Source organism: Sturnira hondurensis, unplaced genomic scaffold (genome assembly GCF_014824575.4).
Source record: "Sturnira hondurensis isolate 20B ecotype Veracruz unplaced genomic scaffold, ASM1482457v3 Scaffold0001532, whole genome shotgun sequence".
Lineage (NCBI taxonomy): Eukaryota > Metazoa > Chordata > Mammalia > Chiroptera > Phyllostomidae > Sturnira > Sturnira hondurensis.
In genome coordinates this window covers 754,813-780,335 of record NW_028074163.1, presented here as the reverse complement: position 1 = coordinate 780,335, position 25,523 = coordinate 754,813, and the positions used below count along the sequence as shown (strand labels likewise).

The following is a 25,523-nucleotide window of genomic DNA, read 5'->3' as shown; positions in this document are numbered from 1 at the left end:
TTGATCTTGATGCAGGGCACAGGCTATCGCGATCGGACAAGCGCTAGTCGATGGGCGTTGGCTGGACTGTGTCAGCCACCACGACCAGCTGTTCAGGGATGAGTACGCCCTGTACAGGCCGCTGCAGGTATTCCAGTGTCCCCGCCACTGAGCACACTGGCTGCTTATTGTGCAGTCTTTCAGCATCAGTGGAAATAAAAAGTAGTTGAATTGCTCAAAGATACATTTCTCTTAACATATTTTTTCCTTGCTGTTTGTGGAAAATGAAAATGTTATTTTTACTGAGAGGTAGTGGTGATAAAAAAAATAACAATCTATTGGAATCAAACAGTATTAAGCTGGCATGCCTTTCCTTAAGCCTGGGCTTGTGGAGTTCCAGTTGCTTGTCATTTGTCTTCAGTGGTTTTCAGTTTTACTGTGTCTGTGTTTTCAGGGCCAAGAGGGAGTTTACGAAACAAAATGTTTGAAAAAATTTAATGTTACATTGCAATTGGCATTGACTCATTAGCAGTATTCAATTGTATAGCAGTGGTAAAATGATGAATATTCTTTTTTTTTTAATGATGAATATTCTTATATTAACTTTAATTAGGAAAGTGGGAATTATTTAAAGACGTACTTTTTAAAAATGTATTTCACTTTTGGTTTATGTTACTTTGATATATGTACTATTTAGTAACACCTTTATGAACTAAAACTGGAAAATCACTGGTTACAAAAGACAACTCAAAAGAATGGTGTGATGCTATTTGTTAAAATCTAAAAGTTGTTTTCCAGGATGTGTTCTCACATCGGCCCAGGATTAGAATAAATTAAATTCTAAAATGCTTTGACTCTCAGGACCAAGAGATGAAATGAAACACTGTAAAATCTGAATGTTGTGTTTTGTTTATAATGTGCAGCCTATTCCTGCTGATCAATGAAAATGAGAATTTTAAGAGTGGAAGTGTCAGCATGATATGTTGGTTTACAACTCAATTGCTATTAATTTGCTTATTTTTATGTAAACTTATTCATTGCTAAGCTCTGTAGGAGTACTGGGAAAGAATTTATTTCTAGTAGGACAGCCTTAACGTAGTTGCCGTTGAAGGTGACTTGCTTAGATCCTGTCTCGATCCTTTCAGAGCACAGAATTTTCCGAGACCCCTTCTCCAGACAGTGACTCGGTGAACTCGGTGGAAGGACACTCTGAGCCGTCCTGGTTTAAAGACATAAAGTTTGATGACAGCGACACAGAACAGATAGCTGAAGAAGGTGACGATAATTTGACTAGTGAGTTTAACTTTCTCAAGTTTTAGTTTTTATGAATCATTCCTGCATATGTATGTTTACATGAATGTTTTGTGTGCTTAGTTGAAACAATCCTACCTTAAGATTTATGGCTGTCACTAAATGTAAACATCTGATAGCAATCCTCGTCCTAGATACAGTATTTTCTTAAGAAACCTATGTGTTAGGCTACTGGCGTTCTTAGATTTTGCCATAGTCTCTAGTATGCAGCAGCTTAAAAATAACTCCGAGCTCATAAATCACAGCAGACCACTTTCTCACCTCTTTGCTATGATGTCAGACTTTTCTGCAGAACCTCCAATATATTTTTTTCATTTGAAAAATTCATTTCATATTTAACTTGATCAAATTTTGTTCAGTCTACACAGAAGTAAATGAAAATACTGTATCCATTTTGGTATTGCACATTGGGCTTGTATATTAAAAAAAACATTTTTCTCCTTTCCTCCAATACCCTGATGAACCCCATGTTTTACTCCCCCTTCCCTGTATTTCTTTCCCCTTCCCAACACTAAAAGATTCTGCCAGTCCTAGCAAGCGCACATCAGTCAGCAGTTTCCAGTCCACAGTGGACAGTGACTCAGCCGCCTCTATCAGCCTGAACGTGGAGCTGGACAACGTGAACTTCCATATCAAGAAGCCCTCCAAGTACCCACATGTGCCCCCTCACCCTGCTGACCAAAAAGGTAGGAGGTAGTCACCATCTGGAATCCAAATGCAGGCCGGACAGCTGGGCCGTAGGATCTCATGCCAGCCAGTCCCTCCGACTTCCTCTGTCCTATGTGGCTGAGGTCATTTGGTGTGGGTTTTGTTCCACTCTTTTCCATTTTCTTCACACCCCCTTCCCACACCTTTTTTGGTTGGTTCCTTTTATTTCTTGTTTTCTCCCTCCATACTACCACACCCAGTTTAAAGGAACTATATCTGACTGCTCTTCCCTTAATGTGCAACTTCCAAGGTGGTACATCTTTGCATTTATAACATGGATGTTCTGCTCTATTAATTTCTTCATTTAATATTTTAAAGCCTATTTGCTTATGCTGTTACCCAGTAGCTTATTGCCCTAAACGTTTTCAGATGCTTGAACTAGATTATGGGATAGACACTCACATACTCTAAAACATCTTCTACTTTAACTTAAAATGCTTTTTATGTGTATGCTGTATTTGTGAAAAATTTTTCTTCTGTACAAAATGAATTCATTCTTTATCTTTAGCTTATTTGAGACTTTATTGTACTGACTCAAAAATAATAATGGTCATATTCAAAAGAAATTTGGTGTAAAAGGAAAAATGAGGTAAACCATTATTAAAATCTAACATAGCAGTACATAAGAAATGAAATGCTTTTAAAAGTGGGCAAAGAGGTTTACTCTTTGGGTGTAATTAAAAACCAATTTAAAGTTTAATCCTAAAGTGGCATTCTAATAAAGTAAATTCATAAGTAAATAAACAATTGTGGGATTTCAATATATTATGGTAACTGAAAAGTCATTATTATAAAGACGAAGCAATTTATTCCATGATTTTTCCTGGAGTGTGAACTTTTAACATTTAGTTCTTTAAAGCTGACTTGTCTTCGCAAATGAGAAATTCTTCCCTAATTCTTTGCTGCTCCCTGTTTTGAACCTAAAAATATCATAAAAGAGAATCTTTTGAACTTAAACAACTATGCTAAAATAATTGGAAACATTCACATGTCTACAACAGATTTCTTGTAATTGTTAGTTTTGGCCATCACCATCAAGATGTGGTGAAGTGCCTTTAAGTGACAGCAGTGAAAGGCTGTATCTCACTTAACAACAGAAATATAGAGGGTGTGGGAAAAGATGAGACTCAAACCACATTGACTGTGAGTAGGATACTCATCTTTGTGGGAGTCCTCCAAACAGAAATTGGAAGAATGGTGGGAAACGTGGGTGAGTATAAAAGGACGGTGAAGCAGGTGTGACGCCTGTGTGATGGTTAACTGCAGGCTGTGGTCATATGCAGGATGTTGGACTGTGCCTTTGTAACATGAGTTACAGATGCGGGTCAGAGGTGGGGTCTGTCCTGATGGAGAGTGTCTGTTCTCCGGACACATCTGTTGGCAGTTTTGTTTTGCTGAAAGTGAGTGCGAAATACATTCTTGACTTGCTGATGATTTCTTCTCATGGAAAGTTAAGAAGGTCTTGAGACTTCCGGCCAGGATGGAGGCAAAGGTAAATGCATTCTTCCTCCTTGCACAACCAAAGGAAGGACAACACCAAATTTAAAAACAAAAAACAACCAGAACTGACAGAAAATGGAACTGTATGAAACTCCGACAACCAAGGAGTTAAAGAAGAAACATTCATCTACACGGGCAAAAAGTTGGACCCAAGGAGGAACACACCAAGGCACATCATAATTACATTACCCAAAGATGAAAGATGAGGAGAGAATCTTAAAAGCAGCAAGAGGAAAGGAGAGAGTTACCTATGAAGGAGTTTCCATTAGACGATCAGCTGATTTCTCAAAAGAAACCTTATGGGCAAGAAGGGGCTGGCAAGAAGTATTCCAAGTCATGAAAAAAAAGGACCTACATCCAAGATGACTCTATCTAGCAAAGTTATCACTTAGAATGGAAGGGCAGATAAAGTCAAGTTAAAGGAGTTGGTCATCACCAAGCCCTTATTAAATGAAATATTAAAGGGACTTACCTAAGAAAAAGAAAGGGACCAAAACTGAACAGCAAAATGACAACCAACTCCCAAATATCAATAACTGAACTTAAAAAAGCCCCCACAAAAACAAATGAAGCTAACAGCTAGAACAGGAATGGAATCACAGAAATGGAGATCACATGGAGGGTTATCAGCAGGGAGGGGATGGGGGAGGAAGGGGTAGAGGTACAGGGAATAAGAAGCATAGTTGGTAGGTACAAAATAGACAGAGGGAGGTTAAGAATAGTGTCGGAAACGGAGAAGCCAAAGAACTCCCATGTAGGACCCATGGACCTGAACTAAGGCGGCAGGATGCTGGTGGGAGGGGGGTGCAGGGCAGAGGGGGACGAAGGGGAGAAAAAAATGGAATAACTGTAATAGCATAGTCAATAAATTATACAAAAAAAAAAGAAAGTTAAGAAGGCCTTGAAAATCATGAAAGTGATATGTCACCATAGAAGTCATCGTTGCAAAACAGAGATTGCTGGGGACAGACAGACATTTGCTTTGGGAAACCTGACTTCATAGTGTGGGGAGAGGACTGGAGCAGGAGAGTCCAACAATGATGTTTTTATAGCACAGCCTCAAATTGTGTCTCTACGGAAAATTAAAGGGGAAGCACCTGCAGTTGAAAATACTGTTGTCTTTGATGCTAATGACACATTTGATGGTTTCAATAGCTTTGTGGACAAAGAGGACAGTTTTTCACCTGCAGTATGTTAAGGAGGTAGTTACAGGCAGTGGTCATGCTCTCTTGTTACAAGCATGGGCTCTGGTCTCTATGAGGCTCTATATAAAAAACACATAGAAAGCTTGGTGCCTTTGGCAAGTGTCAGAACCACTATAATATAACATATCATTTTGTAGTTTGATGGTTGTACCAAATATTGATACAGGAATCAATAATTTGATGTCAAGAAGAAGGTGATGCTTCTCAGTAGTGCTGTGGGGCCTTTCTGTCTGTATTCAGTGCTGAGTAACTTTTGGTCAGCATTTTGAATGTTTTTCAAAACTAAAATGTATTAAAATACAGAAAGAATGTCTAGCATGTTGTATAGCAAGATTGGAATTTAAAGATTTTTTCTTAAGCAGTAGACAGACTAACAAGGTAAAATTTAACACAAGCATAAAATAATATATTAGGCTTCAAAACTGTACTATTAATACTCTGGAGAAAACCAGTGTTTATAGTACATGGGGTGTTGCCTTTAAATACCTGAAGCATAGCTGAGAGAAATAATATTTCTGTTGTGTATGGTCGAACGACAAACTAAGTTCAGTGTTAGGAGTGGCGAGCCTTTGCCACCACACCCTGGGAGTGTCCAGGTGGTGTCTGCATGTCTGCCTGTCGGGGTTATTGAGGATCGATGGCTACATTGGGTGAGAGGTTGAGTGGACTCGGGTGACTTCTAAGTTTGCTTTTAACTCTGAATCTAAAATGAAAAATCAAGATCTAGAATGGTGAAAGAATTATAGGGGAATGTAAGGAAGGAATCATTAGGCCTACTCACTAAGAATAGAGTAGAGGTGGTTCCAGTATCAAAGAAGGGAAATTATTAGATTGACCTTTTGGGTTATTTGCAACCTTAAGAGTCTATAATTTTTAAGAACTTCGTAAATCCTTTAATAAATGTTTCTGCCTGGCACGGTTCTCCTGTTCGTTTCTAGCATCCTGATGTGAATTATTCTTTTTTCTCACCTTTTTGTGAATTTGATATTTAATAATTTGTTTTTTCCAGTGTTGTAGTTAAGATAAACACTGATTACCTGAAAGGAAAGATCCTCAGAGAGTCCTAGTAGTGAAGTGAGAGAATAAAAGACTTCTGCCTCTGTTGTCATTCCTCTTAAAGTGCAAAGGGGATGGGTGTTTTTAATCTTTTCGTTGAAGTTACTAAATCTTTTCTTTAGGATGGTCCTCTGTCTTCTGAGGCTGAGGGCATTTAGATTCATAAAATTGGTTGAACTATCTGCACTTAGAAAATGTGCTGTTTTTAATCTTACGTAAGCAAACGCCTCATTTTCAGAAACTTGTAAAGCTGCGACAGTGTGATCTTTGGTTTGATTAGTTTTTCGCGATTGGTCTTGGAGAGTTCCATAATTAAAATGTATTTTATCCTGTGTTGCAAGCAGAATTCATTCTTGGAAAGTTAATGAGTCGGACATGGAGAGGAAAGTGAAAACCGTGGCTTCCCGAAGCCTGTGAATGTAACTCCCCTTTTATAGGGAGGCGTGGGGTATAGGAAGAAGTTAAACAGCTCCTTGAGGAAACAAGTGACCAAATCCAGCAGGTGGGATGTTGCACAGGACATTTGGTCTGGATTCTTTTAAAATTCAGTATCATGAAAAAGGAAAAAGGTGGGGTGGGATCTGATTTATTTATTTATTTAGATTTTATTTATTCATTTTTAGACAGAAGAGAAGAGAATGAGAAAGAAGAGGGAGAGAAACCTCACTGTGTGGTTGTCTCTCGAGCACCCCAGACTGGGGACCTGGCTGGGGACCTGTAGCTCAATCCACTGAGCTACACCAGTCAGGGCAGGGTCTGCTTTAGCTGGAAAGAATTAGATAAGAGTGTACTGTATGAGCCTTATTGGATCTAGGTTTCAGGGGAAAAAATTTTAAACCATTTTAGAGACAGATAAATTTGAATATGGGCTAATTTTATGATATTAAGCCATAGACAATAATCTTGAATGTATAAGTGGAATTGTGGCTGTAGAGAAGAATGAATGCCCTTATTTTTTAAGAGATACATGTTGAAGTATTGGTGGTAAAGTGTATGATATGTGTAGCTTCAAATGGTCAGGGGAAAAAAAGCATATGTAAATGTAGAGAGAAATCAGATTTTGGCAAGTTAACAATTCCTGAATTTAGATGGAAGGAATACAGGATTTTCTGTTTGAAATTTTTTCATAATGAAATGGGGACAATAATCACTTCTGGAATTCTCATGTAAATGTATACATATACATATGTATGTGTGTATGTATAGCTTGTAAAGCCGATAAATACGTTACTTGAATGAACAGGGCCGGCATTATTCATTTCTGTGGGGAGGTGTAGGAATAAAGTGTAACATCTATTTTTTCTTGTCTATGTACTTCATTTTATTGCATTTGGCATGGCACGCTTGAATTTTCTAAATAATTTTTTTTCAGCTTTCTTGGTTGAAGGACAAGTGTGTTGGGTTATAAACGTTGACTTTTGAAGTATTTGTTTGTAAATGAAATCTACTGAGAAAGAATGTTGTGCAGAACCTATACCTTAAAGCAGTGATTTTCACCTGCTGTGTTGCAAGAGCTTTTAAAACACATCCCACTTGACTGTTCGGTCAGGGGCACCGATCTTTCTTCCCTTGGATGCCCAATAGTGACAACAGCCAGCACAGCAGTGGGCGCCTGGTGTGAATGAATCATGATTATGCCTAGTTTTTGGTCAGATCAGAAAAAAATGTATTTTTTGGTGTGCTGCAGAATTTTAGTAATTAGTTTATGGGTGTCATGAGATGAAATTGCTCCTTAAAGAAGTTAAAGTGCATCGTGGTTCAATTTGCATGGTCGAAAGAACCCCGCTAGAGCTATGCTTGGTTGCAGACCTAGAGAAGAGTTTGTGGGGAAGTAGAGAGTAAGTTTCACTTGTAAGAAAAACATTTAATGTTCTAAAAATTCTAAAAGAGCACATTCATAGTGTGCTCAGCAGTTACTGCAACTAACCATCTGGCAGTGTTTGTTTAGAATTTTTGTAAAACGAAAATTCTAAAAAACAAAAAAAAGCCTGATAAATTATATTTTTATTTCCTGCCAGTGTTACTTTTGTATTAACTTATTTTATGGTGTATATTATGAAATAAAAAATCAGCATGTGTTGTTGTATTAGATGGATTCTCTATCTGTGAACTACCTTGTGTGTAGACAAAGTCGTTATTTTTTAAATAACACAGTTATACATCAAAAAACTTATCTAACTTCATAGGCTTGTCATGCAAATTACTGAAGGTGTCAGTTTCCTTAATTTGGTTCAGTTTTTGTAAGGGGAAAATCTGTCAAAGATTGTATCTAAAATCACTGTTGCAAGGTTCTGGTGAGTTACTAATTCAGATTGATTACGTTTAGTGTGAAATGTGTGAAACAAGTTTAAAGACACATTTTAGCCTAAAGCTTTCTTGAATTGGCCGGGCGGTGTTGGGTGCGGTATGAGTAATACTTTGCGTGTGGGTGTGATCTCTATATAATTGTGCTGGCTTGTTGCAGTCATAAGTCTCTCCTTCCTTCTCTCTCCTGTCTCCTGATACACAGAGTATCTGATCTCCGACAATGGAGGACAGCAGCTCTCCATAAGTGATGCCTTCATCAAAGGTAATTTTATCAAAAGCTGTACATGCAACTGGGGCCCTTCTGTTCTTGAGGGTCTGCTTACACCTAGCACACTGATTGGCGCAGAGTAGGTGCTGAAATATTGTATAGGTGCAATACATTGGATCATTTTAGTATCGTCAGAACAGTTTTTAATACGTGTAGTAACTTTGAGAATGTTGAGAATCAACACTATATTCTTAGACTTGGTTTGAGAGGTTTCTCTGATCTGAAAAATAATTCTTTAAAAGGCTTTTAAATAGAATTTGAATTGTAGTCTTCTAAAGGCATAAATAATTTATGCTTTCTTGTAGCATGAATATAATATTAAGTTTTGATCTACATACCATTGGTTGTCAAACTGGTCAAAAAGCCCAGGGGCAGATCTCATCCAGTCGAGGGTGCTGCTTGCTCCGGGAGGTGGGAAAGGGAAGTAGGCAGAAGAGGATAAAGAACTAACTCTGTTGATCAGGTTTTTGAGCACGAAAGGAAGTGTGGAAGAATGCAAACTTTTTCTTACATCTTCCTTACTTAGCTTACTGTGGAGTAAAGACACCCTTACTTAGTTGATCCAAAACATTTCACAACGTAGGCCTTAGGTAATGGGAGGGTTTCAAATAAAGGAAAGTAGGGCAAGCTAATACAAGGGAGGAACATTGCAGCTGACCTTACAACTGAGCAGTACTTCTGAAGTTCACCTCTGAGCATCTGGTTCAACTAGAAGCTTGTAGACCAGCCATTCCCATAATTGAAACATGCCATTCTTCTAGTTCATGTGTCACAGACACATGCTGTACTGTGTAGTCTGGGGGACCATTCGGCTGAAAGCTTTTGTGTTTGGTTTGTTTTAAGAGGACAAGAATCAGAAATTTTGTAAGCATTTCCTACCTTTTTTCATGTATTTAATTACATTTCAACATTTATTTAGCGAGCATATTTGTGTAAAGCATTTAATACTACTTTAATTTTTTCCCTCTTGATCCGTTTTTATTCTTTTAAAAAAATTGAAGGATTATATAGCACTTAAGATAAATTTTTTATTCTGGTTTAATATTTTTATGTAGTTAATTTGGGGGTCTGACTTATAAAAGATTTTCTAAAGAGAAAGCTTTTGTCACAGTATTGGAAAAGAAGCACCATTTGGGATTGTCTGAATAGACTTTCTACACCAGGGGTGTCAAACTCATTTTCACAGGGGGCCACATCAGCCTTGGGATTGCCTTCAAAGGGCCAAAATAATTTTAGGACTGTATAAATGTTACTACTCCTTCACTGTTAAGGAGTTTGAATTATATTCAGGGAAGCCACGAGGCTGATTGTCTTATAAAATCAGTTTGTGATTTTATAAGGAAGATAAACCCCTTCCTTTTTTTATTGTCCTTAAACAAATAAAATGACTCCGAAAATCTCATTTTGTTTGCTTTTCAGAAGCTATATTTATAATTATTGGCTCGAGAGTCCTAGTTGCTTATGTAAATTTGCTTTTCATAGTCTGTTCTCTGGTTTTAGCTGTTGCAAAAATTGATGGTCAAACAGACTTCTTTCATTTATGTATTTATGTATGTCTGTCTCTTTACACCAACCATTTGAATTGGTTAACTTAAAAATCTTAAAAAGATAAATGGGCAATTTCTCAATCTGTAACTTGATATTATAAAACATGACACGAATGTAATTTCTTGTTTTACATTTAGAGTCCCTGTTTAACCGTCGTGTTGAGGAAAAGTCCAAAGAGCTGCCTTTTACCCCCTTGGGCTGGCATCACAACAGCCTGGAGCTGCTGCGGGAGGAGAATGGAGAGAAGCAGGCCATGGAGAGGCTGCTGTAAGGCAGTGAGCTTTTTGACTCGAATTTTCCACTTGAAGAATCGCCAGTGACTTGATAGGCGTGTGTGTGGTTCGTTTTCCCTACAAAGTTAGAAATCAAATTTTGTAATGAACAGAAGTCCCAAACTGTGCTCGTCTGTCCCTGGTATAATTTTGGTGTTAAAATTTTTATCCAATCAAAGGGGTTAGTGATGACATTCACGGTTGTATTTATGTGCCCGTCATTTAGGTCTGGGTAATAAGGAAAGAGTAAGGTGACCGAGGAGGTCTTCTCTGTGAGCCTTAATTTACATGATGTTTCTTTGTAGACTGCTTAGTGCGGCTTCAGAACTGGGGCCTGGGAAGCAGTAACTCTGCACACTTCTTTTTGTGACACTTCTGTAGCTCAGCTAATCATAACCACATGATGGCCCTGCTCCAGCAGTTGCTCCACAATGAGTCACTGTCACCATCTTGGAGGGACATCATCGTGTCACTGGTCTGCCAGGTCGTTCAGACAGTCCGGCCCGACGTGAAGAACCGTGACGATGACATGGATATCCGGCAGTTTGTCCACATCAAAAAAGTGAGTTGTGCTAACACTTTTCTAATGCTAGGAGCAGGTGGAGTGGGCCTGACTGTGATTTGTTCTTAATGGTGATCTGAAAGGGTCACTACCAGAGAGTCCCCTTCGTGACTACAGTGAACTGGTTGTGTTCTGATTAGAGAGTAATGCTTAGAACTTCGTATTGTCAACACAAGGGAAATCCATATGTTCATATTTAAATTTATTGCATCATTTGGCATGCAGTATAATATCATAAATATGCTGCTAGTACATGCCAGCATAACAATTAATTACAAGTAATCACATGTAATATTTTTTCTAAGTTCATTATAAAGCGCATTTGGAAACCAGAAATAGCCAGATGACTTTTTGTCATGCAGTTGGACTGAGGTATGGTAAGGTTTAATTACATAATATGTCACATGCAGCTGTGACAAAATACACATGAGCTTCCAAGATTTATCAGCTCAGCTGCGAGGGAGATGTCTTGAGGATGTGATCAGAGTGGGTTTTGAGGAAGAAATCTTCCAAAGCTGACTTTTCTCTGGATAAATGAGTCTGTATGTCCTGAGGCTTTTCTCTTAAATACTCAAGTGTCACTTTCCCCAAGTTCCTTTGAGAGAACAGATGTGCCCTAGAGAATTTTTTGCAACAAAGAGATACAAAACAAAACAGTTCATGCAAATCACCTTGAAAAGCCTCACATGTAGCCAGTGAGGATTCCCTACTTTAATCTCCCTGTGTGTACAAAAGCTTCTGAGTTTTTGGTATCTAATTGCTTGAAAACAGCACGTAATAAAATGCACTCATCAAACCAAATAAATAAATGAGTGAGAAGGTCGTGACTGAGGGGAGCTGGGTGAGGCGGGGGAGGTTTTGCTGTGGTGAGTTTGTTAGCAACTCTCAGGAAGTGAGAGGTGAGTGGGGGTGAGACGAGTTGGGAACCCAAACAAATGTAGTTTCCTTCTTTCCTGTTTCTTCTCCGTGTGTCCTCTCTGAGATGGTCTGCTCTCAGATTCTTGTCACTGTCTGAGGAAATGCCTTAGTGTGTAATTGCTTTATTTAGAAAGTAATGGAGTCCTACAGTGTACTTATTATCAATGGTGTTTAACTTAGTGGTCGTTTTCATTGCCAGATGACACTCGTTTGTCTGGTCACATGGGCACTTTAGACTACCAGCTAGTTCTTTAGAGAGTGAGAGGTGTGAAAACAGACAATTGCACTAGATGCCCTGAATTTTTGGTTGAAAGTAAGAACTATATCCTGAAACTTTTGTTCTGATTTTATTACACAATAGATAAAATAAAAAAAAACAGAAATAAATAATAGCATCTATCTGACTGGAGTCTAAGGATGTGTCATTGAATTTTACTGTTTTCTTATCTCGTTAGATCCCCGGTGGAAAGAAGTTTGATTCTGTGGTTGTCAGTGGATTTGTTTGTACCAAGAATATTGCACATAAAAAGGTAATGTGATTCTGTTCAATGGTGAAGTTCAGCCAGCTGTGACTTTGTGCCAAGCTAATAAGTTGCAGTACCTTAATCATGAAAGAAAAGGAGCACGTGCATTGAGGAGCGCTTAGCAGTGTCTGCCGTAGGGACGGAATTTCGGAGGTTCAGGGAAGGTCTCCTGGAGGCAGTGGGGATTGGGATTTGGAAATGGAACTCATCAGAAGAAAGAAGGAAGGGGGAAGGAGGTTCAGGCTTCCAGACCAACCCAGTGCGAGCACACTGCTGTTGTTCCCCCCTGGACCTGCACCTCAGAGGCCAGGTTTCTCTGTGCACTGGAGCCTTTGCAGAGGCCTCCTGTTCTAAAACTCCTTTCTCTCTCCTAGGGTAGAGCCGCAGCGCTGTCACTGGTGTTCTGTTAACTTTCTCACCTCCTTTCTCTGCCTTCAGGCCCAAGGCAGCCTGTAGCACTAGCACAGAGGAGGGGGGTGAAGGAACTCGGTGTGTTAGGGAAACTCAGAGATGCTAAATTAGGCACAAGGTGGGAAGGGAGAGGAGGCTGCAGGAAGCAGGCCAAGGGCTTTGTAGCCCATTAAGCGTCTTCAACTTACTCTGAAGGTCACTGATTCTCAAAGTATAGTGTACGTCAGGGTCAAGGGTGGACCTTGTTAAAAATATGAACTCCTAAGCCCCTCCCTGAGAAATTCTCACTCGGCAGGAGTGGGAGGGGTGGGAACGGGGGGGGGGGGTGCTGCTGTTGTGACAGGCACTCCAGGTGTTCCCAATGTTGTTTGTTGGTCCTCACGTTTGAGAGTCTGCTGATCTATAGTCGTATTGTCAAACCTTGCCGTGCTTCAGAATCACCAAGGAAAGTTATTGGAAATAGAGATACTCTGACTCCAGCCCTGGGAGTACAGGTTTGGTTACAGTGAGAGCCCAGGAAGATTTCTAGTCTGAGGGGCTAGATGGGTGAGCCAGTCCTGTGTTCACTTTTCTAAGCGGAGCTAGTCATTTCTTTTCTTTTCTTTTTCCTTTTTTAATTTTAATTGTTGTTCAAGTACAGTTTTCTGCCCTTTACCCCCATCCCTACCCACCCCCCAGGTCTCCCCACCCCTCTCCTATCTCCATCCCTCTAATTTCTTTTTTTAAGGCATTAAGCTCCTGAAAATTGTTGGGATAGTAGATGAAAGCATGTCTGAATTTGATATTACTTCACGGCAACAATCCAAAGTCAGCATTTCTACATAGGTCTTACTAAAACAGTACATTACCCATGAAAGTAGGACTTTAAACCAAATGAAATGATCTTTGTTGAACTAAGAGGTAAATTTGTTGTGCTCCTCTCTGGAATTGAACATGGCCTATCTTGCCCCACTGACCCCAGTTAGAGATGGTCTGTATTGCATAGTTGCTAAAAGCTCTCAGATGTAGTTCCCCAGCTGGTGAGTCACTGTTCAGGACCATTTGTCAGTTTGGAGTCTATAGGCTTGGTCCGTCTGAAACCTCCACTGAAGCCTTCAGCCTAGTCCGCCTGTCTTAAGTTGCGTGGTTAGAGTATATTGTTTGAGTCTCTGCTTCTGGGGATGCTTTACAGTTTTTTCTTCTTAAAGCTCTCGTTACTCAGTCAGCTTGCCCATGTATGACTACTTGGAAATTTAGTCTATTAAAAATATATTCAGGAGGCATTTTAATTCATTTCTTTCTCCTCTGTACTTCTTGAATTTTTGAAAGGTTAAATTTTGGTCTTAAAGCTGCTCTCCCCCCTGGGTAGCTCTTCCACATTGACAGGACTTATTGCAGTATTAGAAATAAAAAAAATAGTTAAGATTACAAAGAACTAGATTAAAATAGCATTAACGAAACACGGTTTTTGAAGAATATTACATTGCTTTGAACTAACTTATTTGCTTTGAAAAAATATAAATGAATACCACAAAATAACTAAATGAAAGTATTTCAGTACAAATATATGAGATAATTTGTTTAAGAGGAATTAAGAACAGTATCAATTTAAAGTTATGATTAAAGGTCTATAAAGTACAAACTTTAAAAGCTTTACCAGACTGTTTATGTTTTTGTAGATGAATTCTTGTATTAAAAACCCCAAAATTCTTCTGTTGAAGTGTTCCATTGAGTATCTCTACAGAGAAGAAACTAAATTTACTTGCATCGATCCTATAGTGCTGCAGGTGAGAACTTCTAAACAGAAAATAATATAGAAGGATATTTGTGCACCGTGATGCTTGCAAACTGTGTAACATGTTCCAGCTGATGAAATTTGACAGGCAAAGAAACTTGATTGCTCTTGTTTTATTCTAAAAAGTTATTATAAAAGATATTTTCACATATTACACTTTTGAAGGTTATCAAAACCTCTGTTGCTTCTTATTTTTAGAGTTGAAAGTGTTAAAGGGAACATGTGACTTTTGGGGAATATATTGAAAAAAAAAGTGGAAGTCCAGTTCCTGGTTTCTCTTCTCACTTGGGTCATTGATCTACTTTAAGGAGTTCTCTAACTTACCAGGTTTCCGGTGGTAATACCGGGTTTGAATACCATCTTTTCTGTTCATACACATGTTTCTAGAACATCAGTTAGTTTTATATGCAATTGGTAAATCGGAATAATGTGAGGTGGAGGTTGTGATGGTTTCTGTGTGGTTTTCAGGGGACTGGGGGCCCAGGGTAGCTGCAGGCAGAGGATAACCCCAGGCTCTGTGGCTGCACAGGCAGAAACTCGTTTGGTTTTGTTTTAGAAATGAAAAGTGATTGCCTGCGTGCAGGGTGCTGTCCCCTGGGAGGTGGCTGTCAGTGGCTCCACTGCCCAGAACTTCACTTTCAGTGGCACTGTTGTAGTTGCTGTTGCACATTTTAAATTTCCCCCGAGGTGGCCTCCAGCTACACTGACCTACCTGTCTGGGCTGCCCAAGTTCTCTGTCAGGCCCTGATTCTTATTTTTGTTAGTGCTCTGCCTGTTAAGTCACTTAGGTTTAAAAGGTTTTCTGCTCCAACCCCTCTTATCCCATAAACGATCCTAATTTTAATTTGTAGTTGCTCACAAATGGGAGGCTTTCAGGAATGCGTGTATCATATTACAGCAGAAGCACTTATCTTCAGACCCAGATACGTTTATGAAAAGCATCCCCATATTTTTTCAGACTATAAGATGCACCCCCTAGTTTTGAAGGAAAAGGGGGGTGCATCTTATAGTCCGAATGTAGCTTACCTGGCTCACTGTTGGGGGGTGTGTGGTGGTGGTGGAGCAGGGTCACAGGTTATTAAGTATTTTACCACATTTCCCCCCTATTTTCCTCCTCTAAAACCTAGGTACGTCTTATGGTCCAGCGCTGCTTATAGTCCTAGAAATACGGTACTCGAAAGTTCATAGGTGATGGGCACACTTTTCTGAGAGTGGAAGGAACAGTTACCTTTTGTACTGAATCGATAGACCGTGCCCGCCCTCCCCCCCCACCCCAGAAGGAACTGAGTTGTGGTGAGGGGCCCCAGGACTTACGAAACTCTGCTGGTGGCTTGATGAACTCTGTTACCTGGGGCTGTTTCCTCTTTGGAATTCTGCAGTGTAATAGTGAACAGGAGAGGTTTTGACTAGATTTTTACCATCCCTTCTAGCTCTGATTTACTATGACTTTTCAGTGGACAACTGAAATAAGGAGTGAGGCGAAACCTAATTATTGTTTGTGGAATCTAAGATACTTTGATGCCGGTTTTCCTGATTTTACGGAAGGTGTCAGCAGAGGACTTTTACAGGATTAGATCACAACCGAATTGGTCCTAAGACATCTTGATTGCAGAGATGTTAGCACGTGTGAAATTGCATGTCTCGAAATTGATGAACTAGGTAATTGGAATCCAGAAATATTTATTTGTAAACAAGTTATACTTAAATTTATCTACTTTATTTTAACTCAGTTGTTGCGGCCCAGTTAACAGACTAAAGTCTATATATCAGAGAATTAGGCTCTGAGCAAATATGTCTTAAGAAACATTTCTCTATAGAGGAAGAGGAAAATCAGAATGTTTTGCCAGAAACTACCTCTGATGGCTCTGCGTTCCAAGTTCAGGGCGGCCCCCCTGGGACCTTTAGCTTTTAGATTGTGCAGCTGATGTGTAAAACGTTGTTGGTTGTGTACTATGTTTGGTATAGTTTCTCTTACTGTTTCTCTACTAAGAACTGTTTTTATATGTGGTTTATTATTGTAACACTTCTTAGAACAAAACTATATTTGAACAGTTCAAAACTGTACATGCTGTATTGAAACTTCTCCTCTCAATGGGTTTCTTGTTTCTATGCTGAATCTCATCTCTTGCAGTGTCCCGTAAATAAAAATTAGATTCCACCATTTAAAAAAACACGATTTGATTCATATAACCTAAAGTATCTCATTCATCAGTGAATTCATCATTATAAAACATAGTTTATAATACATTTAACTCATGTCCTATTAATATTAAAGTTTTAAGTTTGAATTGATGGCAGAGATCAACTGATTTGAGTTTTTTCTCCCTCTTCCTTTTTTTTTTTCCTACTCAGTGTGGAAAAACCAAATAATCAAAGAAACTGAAAAGTAGATAGGAAGAGGAGGAGGGTGAGAAACTAAGGGCAAGGAGAAAGTCAGCCTCTCTCTTTATGCAGTTGGGCCCTGTGGGGTCTTGTGGTCTGGTCCATGCTGTGCTCAGGGCCTGCCTCCTGATCCTCTTTCCTCGTGGAATCTGGCCCAGGCCTCCTTCTGTAATATGTATCTAACGTACAGTCGGAATTGATGGTTGGAGTTGGACCTGACAGGAAATGTATTGGCCATTGTTGTACTAGAGGCCAGAAACTTGAATAGCGTCAGCTTCCTCTATTTTTTACTTTATCGGAGCTGCGGCAAATAAAATCAGTTCCATTTTTGTTGAGAATGGGAGAATATGAAATATGCAGTTTCTCAGTGGAACAGGGAAAGGTGAGCAGAAATGTGCTCCCTAACAGTGCAGGTTCTTTGTAGGGAACAGGCTGGTCCATTGCTGGTGGCACTGACCACAGGCACAGTCTGCTCAGAAAACTTGGGGCCCTTGGAGGAGTGACCAGCAGGCTCACACGTTCTGTTGTTTTCTGTCTGAGCCCAGAGGTTTTATGAAACAATTAATGAATTGTATTGTTTTAACTCTGGTTATTACTTATAATATTTATTTGCTTTGAAAATAGGCCTTTGTCATGAAATTGCATTAAGAATTATGTTTTAATTTTTAACTAAACTGCTCTAGATGACATGATCTGTTGGAAGAGTGAAATTAGGAAGTAGCTGAGTGACACCTGTTACTCACGGAGATGCTTGAATACATACTGTTTACTGTCCGAATGCAGAAAGGGGATCCTGAACTAGATTCAAAACACTTGGCAATCGCTTTTATTTCAGAGGGTGTGAGATTAGGGGTTTTTTGTTCTTTTTTTAACCTCTGAGAACTAGCTAATTGGATTCCTGGCTTTTGTAGTACAGATTATTAAGAATTAAAAATCCTTCAAAGTATAATTAGTGAATTGAAGAATGGAATTTCTCCTGAAACTCTTTTCAGCATAATTAATAGTTTGGAAAAGATGACTCATGTTCTTGGTTGTGTGTGAATGAATTTGCTTACAGACTTACGTATGGACAAGGAAAACTTTACATTGATATTGATAGGCAAACTAAGCTGATATCTTATGTCTATATCTTGAGTCATACCAGGTCTAACAGTTCTGATTTATCTACTGTAGGAAAGAGAATTTTTGAAGAATTATGTTCAGCGAATAGTTGATGTTCGACCCACGTTGGTTCTCGTAGAGAAAACGGTATCTCGGATTGCCCAGGATATGTTACTGGAACATGGCATTACTTTGGTCATTAATGTAAAATCAGTGAGTTTTCCTATTTTTTTTCTATTTTTCTGTCATTTCAAATCACAGCTTTTAAGTGTATGTGAATGTGTGGTAGGTATGCAGGGATCACTGACTATTTCTTTGCTGCACCGCGTGTGTTGAAAAGTGGGACAGGAGGCATGGCAGCTACTTCACTGTTTCCGGCTGCAGAATCTCAGGGGGAGGGAGAGAGAGAGAGTGCTTAATTATGTAACGCTCATTGTAGGTGTCTACAGGACCAAAGGTGTAGACATTACTTAAGTAGTATTTGTCGATCCCTTGGATTGTTTAGGGGGTTGTACAAGCAGAAAATGTTCTCTCCCCAGACCAGTTGATTCTCTTCAGAGTACAGGCTCATTCCAGAAGTACCCCCGGCCCCAAGCAGCGTCCTGTGCCTACACTTGATGAGTAAATGTCTTTGGATGATGTTATCAGTGTGAGTGTGGTTTCTTTCCGTGGACACATTGTGCTTTCTACGCCACTACCTGTAGACTAATCTAGAATCAGAAAAAAGTCATACTCGTATATTAAAATGAAGGAAGTTCATTGAGAAGGTTATTTTAAATTTTTCGTATTACTTTTCCAGATTAAATTTACTAAGAATTTTATTCTCCTGTAATTTTGCAATATAATGCTTTTCTGTGTTCTAGCAAGTTTTAGAACGAATCAGTCGAATGACCCAAGGTGATTTAGTGATGTCCATGGACCAGCTGCTTACAAAACCCCACCTGGGCACCTGTCACAAATTTTATATGCAGATGTTTCAGTTGCCTAATGGTGAGTGCTCTTTGGCATACATTCACCTGAGATTGGGGGCCTGAGGATGTTAATAACCTCATCAGTACTACAATGTTTACTTGGTAGGAAATACCCATTACCACTGGTTAAATGACACCCGGCGACTGTAATCTTTTTACTGGTAGTTGTTAATACAGTGACTGCATTGTGTGTGGACTTCTGAATCACCACCTACTCTTCATTTTCTGTTTGTGTGTTTGTAGAACAAACCAAAACGCTGATGTTTTTTGAAGGCTGTCTGCAGCACCTGGGTTGTACAATCAAGCTTAGAGGAGGCTCCGATTATGAGTTGGCTCGAGTGAAGGAGATCCTGATATTTATGATCTGTGTAGCTTATCATTCTCAGCTGGAAATCTCCTTCCTCATGGACGAGTTTGCTATGCCTCCTACATTAACCCCAAACCCCTCCTTTCATTCCCTGATTGAGGAGCAGGATGAAGGGGCTGCACAAGAGCCATTCAGTGGGAGTCCCCTCCCCCAGGAGCCCGACTTCCCTCAGGAGTTTCTGCCCTCTGATGATAGCGGTGTGCTGGAGTCAAGGCTTGCATTTGAGAAGGGTGACCAGGAGAAGAAAAGTGTGCCTCAGGATGTTGCCTCTGTGAAGCATCAAGACTGTGCCACCGCAGCTTGCCCGACAGATGTCCCCTGTGCTCTGTTTCCATCGGTACCCGAATCCCTGCTGCCGCTCCACGTGGACGACCAGCAGGGTGCCCTAGGCTCCGAGCAGCCTGGGACTTCGATGCAGACGGATGAGCTGCAGGATCCCAAAGGCCACATGAGAGCCTTCAGAGACCCTCTGCAGGATGACACTGGACTCTATGTTACTGAGGAAGTTACCTCTTCAGAAGACAAACGGAAGACTTACTCTTCAGCCTTTAAACAGGAATTAAAAGATGTGATCCTCTGTATTTCCCCAGTAATCACGTTCCGGGAGCCCTTCCTTTTAACTGAAAAGGGGATGAGATGTTCCACCCGAGATTACTTTGCAGAGCAGGTTTACTGGTCTCCTCTGCTCAATAAAGAGTCCAAGGAAACGGAGAGCAGGCGGAAGAAACAGCTGCTCAGGGACCTCTCCAGCCTTCAGGGCATGAACGGAAGCGTCCAGGCCAAGTCTGTTCAGGTTTTGCCCTCGCACGAGCTTGTGAGCACTAGGATTGCCGAGCATCTGGGAGACAGCCAGAGCTTGGGTAGAATGCTGGCTGATTATCGGGCCAGAGGAGGAAGAATTCAAAAGAACTTGGACCCTTTTGCTTATTCAAAGGATGCGCCAGGTACTTCAAGTGGCAAATCAGGAAGCAAAAGTGAGGGTGATGAAGAGAAAGGCTTGATTCCGAGTGATGCCATGTGGTCATCGAAGGTGAGCAAGCCCGTCTTGGGCGCTTGTACAAGTCTGGAATGTGTTGAAAACTCTTACGGCAGAAAATTGCACGAAGCTTTATTAAATAGTTCTTTCACACTTCTTATGTCTTAGTAAGTCTGTTGACTTCCATGTTGCCCCGAAGTGCATGAGGTAGGCGTATAATGTAAAGAAACTATGTGTTGAGGGTTCCAATCTGTGCTCGTGGTAAACTAGCAAGAGCTCCGAGGCGCGAGGGGAAGTGTGGAACTGCTTCACACTTCGGGCAGGTGACCTGGGCCTGGGTGTCCTCGATTCTGTCATCGGCAGTGATGGGGAGAGTGAGCATATTGTAGGAAATGGATGTGTTTTCATAAAAAATGTTAGATTTATCCATTTTTAAACAAGATACTTTTCATTGTTATTTAACTAGACAGTGCTCTTTACTTTTTAAACAAAAATTGAGGGCAGATTTTCAGGAAGACCCATTCTTGAGAGCATTATTGATAATGGAGGCAGTAGAACTAATGAACAAATCCACCTCTAGATGAGGAAATGCAGTTGTTTAATAAAACAAATAAAAGATGCCCAATTTGGCTGGTACTCGGGAAGTGCCAAGTAGTAACGGTGATAACCATGCTTTATTGTTGAGATTGCCCAAAGGGAACGTGGTAAGAGCCATGGTTAATGAGGTATGTGAGAATACCTGTAAAAAATTTTATATAAACTTCTATTTACATACATTTATGTAAAGGTATGAAAAATATACACAGGTCTCTATTAATTTACATGAACATAAAAGGTAGGAATCCTTAAATCCAAGGTATGAACATGTACAGACCTTGGATTTAAGGATTCCTACCTTTTATAACAAATTCCTTTATAGGTAAGTAAGCATTTTACATAAAGATGCTTGTAATTTATAGGAATACATATACAAGATGTTTACTGAACCATTATTTCTAGTCGTTTGCTGTAAAAAGCATGAATTGGATTTTACTTAATGACCTGACAGAGGCCATGGTATATTTTCAAGTGTTAAAAGACAAGTTATGTTTTAATAGATGTAGTAGTATTCCGTTTTTACAAAAAGTTACCTATATTGTTTACATATGTTTACATGAGGGTGTCTGTGTGTATATGTGTGTGAGCCAGCAACAAGAATGCATGGGTTTTAGCCATACAGTCAGATTTGTCAAGTTGTGGGGTGATGGCCTTAAAGGAGGGCATGCCGTCTTTACTCCCTAAACGTTGTCCTCTACCTCGCCACTGTTTGAATATCACCAGAGAGCAGGCGTTACCTTTGTAACGATCAAAAACAGGTGTAAAAAAACAGGTGTAAAGTACAAACAAGTAAATACCTTAGAGTTTAGGTCTGTATGCTCCGATTGATGTTCTATCCAGCCAGTAGTTCAGACTGTTTGATATTTACTTAACTATATATTTCCAAAATAACTTAATGGAGCTTTATAAAAATATATGTTATTTAAGAAAGCATGCTCTTTAGACAACTGTTGTATTTTTAACTTAAAGTTTTTGGATTGTTTTATCACAAAAGCTAACTACTCTATATTTAGTTCCTTATATTTAGTTATCTTACAGTTTGAAATCTTCAGCAAAAGTCCCGCGGTGAAGAGGCTTTAGAAGTCGAGTGTGACAAGTGGGGTGTTCGCAGCACGCACTGGGCCCGGTGTGCGTGCGTGCGTGTGTGCGTCACCACGCAGGGCGCTCACGGCCCCTTCTCTTTCAGGTGGACTGCCTGAGCCCTGCCAACCACCAGAGGCTGTGTGTGCTCTTCAGCAGCGCCTCTGCCCAGTCCAGCAACGCTCCCAGTGCCTGCGTCAGCCCTTGGTAGGAGCTTGCCCCCCTGCCCTATTCCAGCAACTTTAAGTAAAACTCAGCCACTAGGATCTGTTTTTAGGCACATGGTGTGAGGATGGGCGTGTATGAGTTGGTGGAACTTTTAAAACTTGGGAGTTAAATGTGAATTTCTGTTCACTCCTGGGTAGAAGTAAATGAGATTACCTCAAGTAAGAGGGAACCGAGTGTGACGCTGCAAGAGAAGTTTCTTATTATAAAAGTGAGACAGTTGATAGAAAAGATAGCTTTCAGTATTTTGACGATAATAATTTAGGCAGGTTTTCCTTTAGGCATTTTCCTAAAAACAGTCAGCCTGTGCCTTAAGTCTTATTCTAAAACTCAATTCTAAGCAGATTGACAGAAACACATTTTTAAAATTATTTGTTTCAATTTATTTGATAGTCACAACAGCCTAGTTATTATCATATAATTTATCTTTAGCTGTAATAGTGCTGTGGAACATCACTGCCTGTTTGGGAGCACCGTTTCCATGACAAAATGTGCTCTGCGCTTTCACTTTGAACCCCAGAAACGCACGTTTCTATCAGCGAGGTCAGGGAGCCCCCCAGTATCAGTAGAGCTATGTACGGCAGGCCACCTGGACCTGATGGGGCCCAGGGGCACTTTCTCTGGGAGCTTATCGACCCCTTAAGGCAAGACTTGATGAAGGCGCGGTTTCAGCGGGGGTCTGACCACACTGGCTTATTTGTGGGCCTAAGTTAGGGGTCAGGTTGGGCACTGGCCCTCCTGGAAAAATGTGAGCTGCAGGTCATTGGGCTCAGTCAGGTGTGGACGAGAGAGCAGGTGACAGGATTCCCGTTTTATGTTGATAGGGCCTAAGGCTTTGTAGAAGAAGCTCTTTCTTCTTCCTAAGTCAGCTTGGTTTTACTCATTTAATATTATGGTTTATGCATCCTGATTGAATACTTCCGTAAGATACTAATGGACTGGGCGTGGATAAGATGCTCTAGTGTGGTTAGTCCGAACTCATTTTATCCACGGAGGTAAAACCTGTTCTGTAACAACAAATTGTTCTGCATCAATACTGTATCATAAGCGCAGCTAACAGGTAATAGTGTGTGGGTTTGTGAAATGTCTTTGCTATGTGGCAAGTCTTATGACACGGTACTAAGAAGTGATCTCTCCCTTTAGGATTGTAACGATGGAATTCTACGGGAAGAATGATCTTACGTTAGGAATATTTTTAGAGAGATACTGTTTCAGGTAAGAACACGTTTTCTCTTTGTGTCCGACTCATGTTTTTTTACTGCCCAGGATTTCAGCCTAAAACATAAACATGAGTTAGAGTATTGCTGATTACCACTTTCATACCACACGTCACTTTCATACCACACGTCAGAGTGTGTCCTGCAAAGAAGAAGTCTGTTTCATACTCAACCCGGGATGTCTTACGCAGTTCATTCCTCAAATTTTTTTTTTTAAGGCTTTGTCTTTTTACAGTGATTTAAATGAGAGGCAAGAGAAGCATAGGATCTCAGATTTAAGTCTTACTGTTATTGCCTAATACTTCTTTTTCAAAGAGCAAGTAACTTGATCTTTACCAGCCTCCTTTATAGGGAAGAACAAGCTCCAGAAATGTAAGGAGTTTCAACAGGTAAAATGAGATGATGTTTCAGAATGCTCAGCAAATGGAAGGCGCTTCCTAACAAGTAGAAACTGTCATGGTGCTGTAGTGAAGACAAGATGTTTAGCTGTAGGCCTCAAGCAGTACCTTTTTATATTCTTACATTCTCAGCCAAAGATACACTTATTGATTTTTAGGGAGTGAGGAGGGGGCAGGGCCGGGGAGAGAGACATCGATGTAAGACAGAAACATGGATTGGTTGCGTCGCATATCCCCAGTGGGTTGTGCCCCAACTGGGGATCGAATCCGCAACCTTTTGGTGTACAGGCTGATGCTCCAACCAACTGAGCCGCCCAGCAAACGGTACTTTTAAGTGGAATCCTGCACAGACCATCCACCAGTCATTCTTACTCTAGAGAGGACACTGCATTTTCTTGACATTCTAGTTAGACAGGATTCATTACATGTTGCTCCTCAGCTTTATGGTTAATGTCAGGACTTTGTTTTGGTCAAAGGCCTTCTTATCAGTGCCCTAGCATGTTCTGTGATACCCCCATGGTTCATCATATTCGACGCTTCGTCCATGGCCAAGGCTGTGTGCAGATAATCCTGAAGGAGTTGGATTCTCCAGTACCTGGATATCAACATACAATCCTCACCTATTCCTGGTGCAGAATCTGCAAACAGGTAAATGTACCCTTGTGGCTATAGTGTTTCATGTAATATCTCTTTGTTGTCTAATTCTTTTTGTAGGGGAGGGTGGTCTGTTATTTTGGGGGTGTTACTTGTCATTGGGCTCTTACTCATTTTACCTCTGCTGCCGTATGTTCTGTTTAATGTCTGTTTCTTGGAGATTCTGTTTTAGAATTTATCAGTCATTATGTAAAATACAGGTACGTTGTCCAGTAAACTGTATGGAGATTATGTCCTGACAGTTCTCAATTATGTCTGTTTATTCATTCAGCAAACACTTCAGCCTTGTGTTCCAGGGACTGTGCCAGGCCCTAGGAATAAAAAAAGCAGTGTAGGACTCCTGTCTTCTAGGAGAGGAGATACACTGGTAACACAGTAATTACAGTATGCTGGGATGTTTGTGTAAGTTCGAGCTTATGTCCCTGTTTCCTTTGGAAGAGATATAGATGAGGCTGTGTTTAAATTCATCTCTACTAGTTTTTCTTGTACATTCTTTTTTTAAATTTTTTTATATGTATTTTTAGAGGGTAAGGGAAGGAGGGAGGGAGAGAAATATCGATATATGGTTGCCTCTCGTGGGTTCCCTGCTGGGAACTGGCCTGCAACAGGCATGTGCCCTGACTGGGAATTGAACCGCGATCCTTTGGTTCGCAGGCCCATGCTCAATCCACTGAGCTACACCAGCCAGGGCTTCTTGTATATTCTTGAGACAAGGACCACGTGTTTTATTTTTTCCATGTACTTTTTAAGTCCAGAGGAAGTATTTGGTGTCAATATTATGCTTTAAATACATACTTTTTATCTAAAGTGCTTGCAGTGAGCATGTGCCAAATTTGTCTTCATTGGTGTCTTTATTGGCTTGTTTGGAGTGTGCTTTTGGAAGGCACCAGCGAACCCTAGGGAGAGGGTAGTGTGATCTGCAGTGATGGCAGAGGTTGAGGAGGGCAGACTCGGTCAGTTCCGTCTGCAGTGGCAAACGTACAGCCACGACCTCCTTCCTCGCAGTCCTCAGTCTCTTTATACTTGTTTTTACAGGCCTTTAGTTTCTGTTAGACAGCTGGTAACATTGTGTTGGAAAATATGTGGACCTTTGTAGATTGACCAGTGACCTAAATGAATAACTTAACATTGATCTTCATGTCTTGTATGCTTTGGTATAGGTATTTTGATTTAAAACAAAAACTTCTGCCTTTTGGATTACAGGAAAAAAGG

At 40.2% G+C, this 25,523-nt stretch overlaps 1 protein-coding gene across 4 annotated transcripts in view; it reads left to right on the top strand.

Moving 5' to 3' along the window:
• PIKFYVE (phosphoinositide kinase, FYVE-type zinc finger containing) overlaps positions 1 to 25,523 on the top strand; it is a 74,010-nt gene that overhangs the window by 22,859 nt on the left and 25,628 nt on the right. For 3 of the 4 annotated variants that reach the window (XM_037029797.1, XM_037029802.1, XM_037029794.1), the window contains 14 exons: positions 16 to 127; positions 1,125 to 1,272; positions 1,809 to 1,976; positions 8,269 to 8,328; positions 10,020 to 10,149; positions 10,536 to 10,716; positions 12,090 to 12,164; positions 14,228 to 14,335; positions 17,899 to 18,039; positions 18,690 to 18,816; positions 19,041 to 20,194; positions 21,924 to 22,024; positions 23,186 to 23,257; positions 24,134 to 24,305. In XM_037029797.1, coding sequence (XP_036885692.1) covers positions 16 to 127; positions 1,125 to 1,272; positions 1,809 to 1,976; positions 8,269 to 8,328; positions 10,020 to 10,149; positions 10,536 to 10,716; positions 12,090 to 12,164; positions 14,228 to 14,335; positions 17,899 to 18,039; positions 18,690 to 18,816; positions 19,041 to 20,194; positions 21,924 to 22,024; positions 23,186 to 23,257; positions 24,134 to 24,305 — 2,749 coding nt within the window. Of the gene's footprint in view, positions 1 to 15; positions 128 to 1,124; positions 1,273 to 1,808; positions 1,988 to 8,268; positions 8,329 to 10,019; positions 10,150 to 10,535; positions 10,717 to 12,089; positions 12,165 to 14,227; positions 14,336 to 17,898; positions 18,040 to 18,689; positions 18,817 to 19,040; positions 20,195 to 21,923; positions 22,025 to 23,185; positions 23,258 to 24,133; positions 24,306 to 25,523 lie in introns of those variants that run through there. The other variant, XM_037029804.1, reaches the window with a different exon arrangement.